Source organism: Myotis davidii, unplaced genomic scaffold (genome assembly GCF_000327345.1).
Source record: "Myotis davidii unplaced genomic scaffold, ASM32734v1 scaffold174, whole genome shotgun sequence".
Lineage (NCBI taxonomy): Eukaryota > Metazoa > Chordata > Mammalia > Chiroptera > Vespertilionidae > Myotis > Myotis davidii.
The window spans coordinates 800,139-803,954 of NW_006289087.1; the positions used below are offsets into that span (position 1 = coordinate 800,139).

Here is a 3,816-nt window from a genome sequence, read left to right on the forward strand (position 1 = left end):
GAATTGAACCTGGGACCCTTCAGTCGGACGGTCGATGCTCGAGTCTAGCCCCTGAGCCAAGCCAGCCAGGGCAGTAATGCGTTTATGTAACCAGTTAGCATGCTCAAAGCCCCCTGACCTCACAGCCATTATTTCATGGGACCCTCTCGCCCACCCACAGGGATGAGGGCAGCAGCTGTGTCTGGATGTGTCTGCTACTCAAGATGTGACAGAGGGGTGTGGTGGAGGGGTGCGGAGAGGAGATAGGCTCCACTGAAGCTAAAGATGCAGCTTCAGCCCAGCTGGTGTGGCTCAGTGGTTGAACACTGACCTACCTATGAACCAGGAGGTCACGGTTCGATTCCCGGTCAGGGCACATGCCCAGGTTGCAGGCTCGATCCCCAGTAGAGGGTGTGCGGGAGGCAGCCGATCCATGATTCTCTCTCATCATTGATGTTTCTCTCTTTCTCCCTCTCTCTTCCTCTCCAAAATCAATAAAAATACATTAAAAAGGAAGAAAAAGATGCAGCTTCAAGTTTGAGAGAAAATGGATGGGTAACTGGGCCAGGATGTGGGGGTCGGGGATGGCGGGGCGAGCGTGGGCCTCACTGTCCAAGCAGGTTTTGAGCCCCGAAGAGCCCTGTCCCTGTGGTGCCCGTATCGTTGGCAGAAGAGATCGGAGTGGGTGAGGGCCCCTGCTGGGGGCCCCAAGCACACCGGCCAGAGGCGATGGAGGCAGCCGTGAGGAAGTCACCCATTTGAGAGCGATCAGGAGGGATTAGGAAACGTATTAAATAAGCCGGTGTTGTTCCAGGGCAGGCGTTGGTATAAACCCTATTAAGCAGATATGATCTCACCCTTCGAGCGCCTGGACTCCAAGCTCAAGACAGCGGCATTGACAAGTAAGACAGCTAATGCGGAGGGACTGTTGGCGCACCGGAGACAGTGTCCGATGGAGAGCTAGGTATTATTTTTAAATTGTATTTTATTGATTTCAGAGAGGAAAGGAGAGGGAGGGAGGGAGAGAGAGAGAGAGAGAGAGAGAGAAACATCAATGATGAGAATCATTGATTGGCTGCCTTCTGCATGCCCCCCACTGGGGATCAAGCCCACAACCCGGGCGTGTGCTCTGACCAGGAATCGAACTGTGACCTCCTGGTTCTTAGGTCGATGCTCAACCACTGAGCCACACTGGCCCGGCGAGAGCTAGGTATTTACATGGTGTGTTATCAGGTGCAGTGACCTATAGTGCTGACGGGCACGTCTTGTGTCCACATGCCATGGTGTGAAGGAGGGCTGGGGTCTCAGGTAGCCTTCAAAGTCTAGAGCAGTGGTTCTCAACCTTCTGGCCCTTTAAATACAGTTCCTCATGTGGTGACCCAACCATAAAATTATTTTCATTGCTACTTCATCACTGTCATGTTGCTACTGTGATGAATCGTCATGGAAATATCTGATCTGCAGGATGGTCTTAGGCGACCCCTGTGAAAGGGTCGTTCGACCGCCAAAGGGGTCGCGACCCACAGGTTGAGAACCGCTGGTCTAGAGGAAGGTATGGAAGGGCAGGCAGGTGGAGGCTTGCTATGGCCGTCACAGGGACAGGAGTTCCAGGACGGAGAGTCACCCTGTGACTGTCACCCTCCTCTGGGGACTGCCCTACCCCTAGACCGCGCTTAGCAAGGAAGGAACTCTTGCATGTGGGCTGAGGGAGGAGTAGAACCCGGAGCTGGAAACTTCACAGATGCAGCTTCGGAGACTCAGAAGGCACCGCCGTGGCGCAGCTGGGACGCCCACAGAGGCGGGAGCCGGAGGGGTGGAGCTGCCGCGCTGAGCAGGGAGCTGAGCGGAGAACAGAACGCTGGGGCACAGTCTGGACTGTGCCCGTCTCCCTGGGAACAGCGCTGGTTCCTCCGGAGAGAACAGAGCGGAGATGAGGGCGCAGTGAGCTGGCGGCCGTGCCCGACGCATCTCAAAGGAGGGAGCGTCATAGGACATGAGGTTGGTCTCTACAGACGTCGGGGAACATGTTTGGCACACACACGTGTCTGTGTGAGTCCACACACACACACACACACACACACATGCTCCTTCCCTCCCCACAGTTTTCCAGATCAGAAACTAGGGATAGTTTCACCTATTTTTTTTTTTTTTTGAGAGGAAGGGAGAGGGAGAGAGAGAAACATCAATGATGAGACAGAACCATCGATCCGCTGCCTCCTGCACATCCCACACCAGGGATCCAGCCCACAACCCGGGCAGGAATTGAACTATGACCTCCTGGTTCATAGGTCGATGCTGTACCACTGAGCCACACCGGCCGGGTGAAACGTGTCTCGAGTGGATGACTTGGAGCCCCTGAGCTGTCGGGGTGTCTTTGCTTTACTTCCCGGAGAAATACCCGCTGGCTGTTCCATTGGCGCTCGCTGGTCAGCCTGAAGGTGGGGTTTGCATGGGTTTATTTGCTGGAACAGGACCCCGGGGTCTTGGCCCCCGTGGAATAAGGGGTATCTGTTAGCTCCTGAGATAAGCTATGCCTCCACCGGAAGGCGTAACTAACTCCAGGATGTCAGGCACAACAGGAGAAGAAGAATTGTGGGAAGAAATTACTTTTGTCTAAGAAAGCGGGAGGGACGCCCGTAGCATCCTGTGAATGTGGAGGGTTTAGCTCCCTCTGCCCACGTGTGAAGTCAGCCCCGACGGGATGCACTCTCTCCTCCTGCGCACTGATCTGATAATTGACCCTGTGACCTCCTCCAGGTCCCAGGTCTGGGCCTCTCTTTGCTCCTGGGGCCATTGCTTTTCCTGCTTTGAGTGGGGAGCTGGAGTCCGTTCTTGTCACAGATGACCGGGAGGAGCAAAGAACCTGGGCTCACAAATCATACGCACGCTTCCCAGTTACTGTCTACAGACATGTTTTGAAATGATCGCAGAAGCCCTGACTGGTGTGGCTCAGTGGATAGAGTGTCGGCCTGTGGACTGAAGGGTCCCAGGGTCGATTCTGGTCAAGGGCATGTACCTTGGTTGCGGACACATCCCCAGTAGGGTGTGTGCAGGAGGCAGCTGATCGATGTTTCTCTCACATCGATGTTTCTAACTCTCTATCCCTCTCCCTTCCTCTCTGTGAAAAATCAATAAAATATATTTTAAAAAAATAAGTAAAACTCTACTAACTACATTAGTCATTTGTACACATGATTAAAGAAAACATTGTTGTTTAAAAAAAAAAAAAGAAATGATTGCAGAAGTCATAGGAATTCAGTATAGAAAATGCAGATCCGCCCTGACCGCCGGTTTGGCTCAGTGGATACAGCGTCGGCCTGTGGACCGAGGAGTCCCGGGTTCGATTCTGGTCAGGGGCATGTGCCTTGGTTGCGGGCACGTCCCCAGTAGGGGGTGTGCAGGAGGCAGCTGATCGATGTTTCTCTCTCATGGGTGTTTCTGGCTCTCTGTCCCTCTCCCTTCCTCTCTGTGGAAAAGAAATAAAATATATTTTAAAAAAAGAAAAAAAAAAGGAAATGCAGATCCTAGAAAAATGTTGTGTTGACGTCTTGCCACATTGCCTACCAGGTCACTTTATGCTACAATATGGAAGCATATATTTATGGATTTTATACTGTCCTGTAAAATAAAAGCCTAATATGCAAATCGACCAAATGGCGGAACCACTGGCAGAACGACCAGTCGCTATGATGTGCACTAACCACCAGGGGGCAGATGCTCAATGCATGAGCTACCCCCTGATGGTCAGTGCACTTCCACAGGGGGAGTGCCACTCAGCCAGAAGCTGGGCTCATGGCTGGCAAGTGCAGCAGCGGTGGCAGGAGCCTCCTCCGCCTC

The 3,816-nt window shown here is 53.0% G+C and overlaps 1 protein-coding gene across 1 annotated transcript in view; it reads left to right on the forward strand.

Annotated features, from left to right (window-relative positions):
* Nucleotides 1-826: 826 nt before the first annotated feature.
* ACTN2 (actinin alpha 2) overlaps nt 827-3,816 on the forward strand; it is a 37,015-nt gene continuing 34,025 nt past the window's right edge. Inside the window, exon 1 of the mRNA XM_015562330.1 lies at nt 827-881. Coding sequence (XP_015417816.1) covers nt 827-881 — 55 coding nt within the window. The remainder of the gene's footprint in view (nt 882-3,816) is intronic.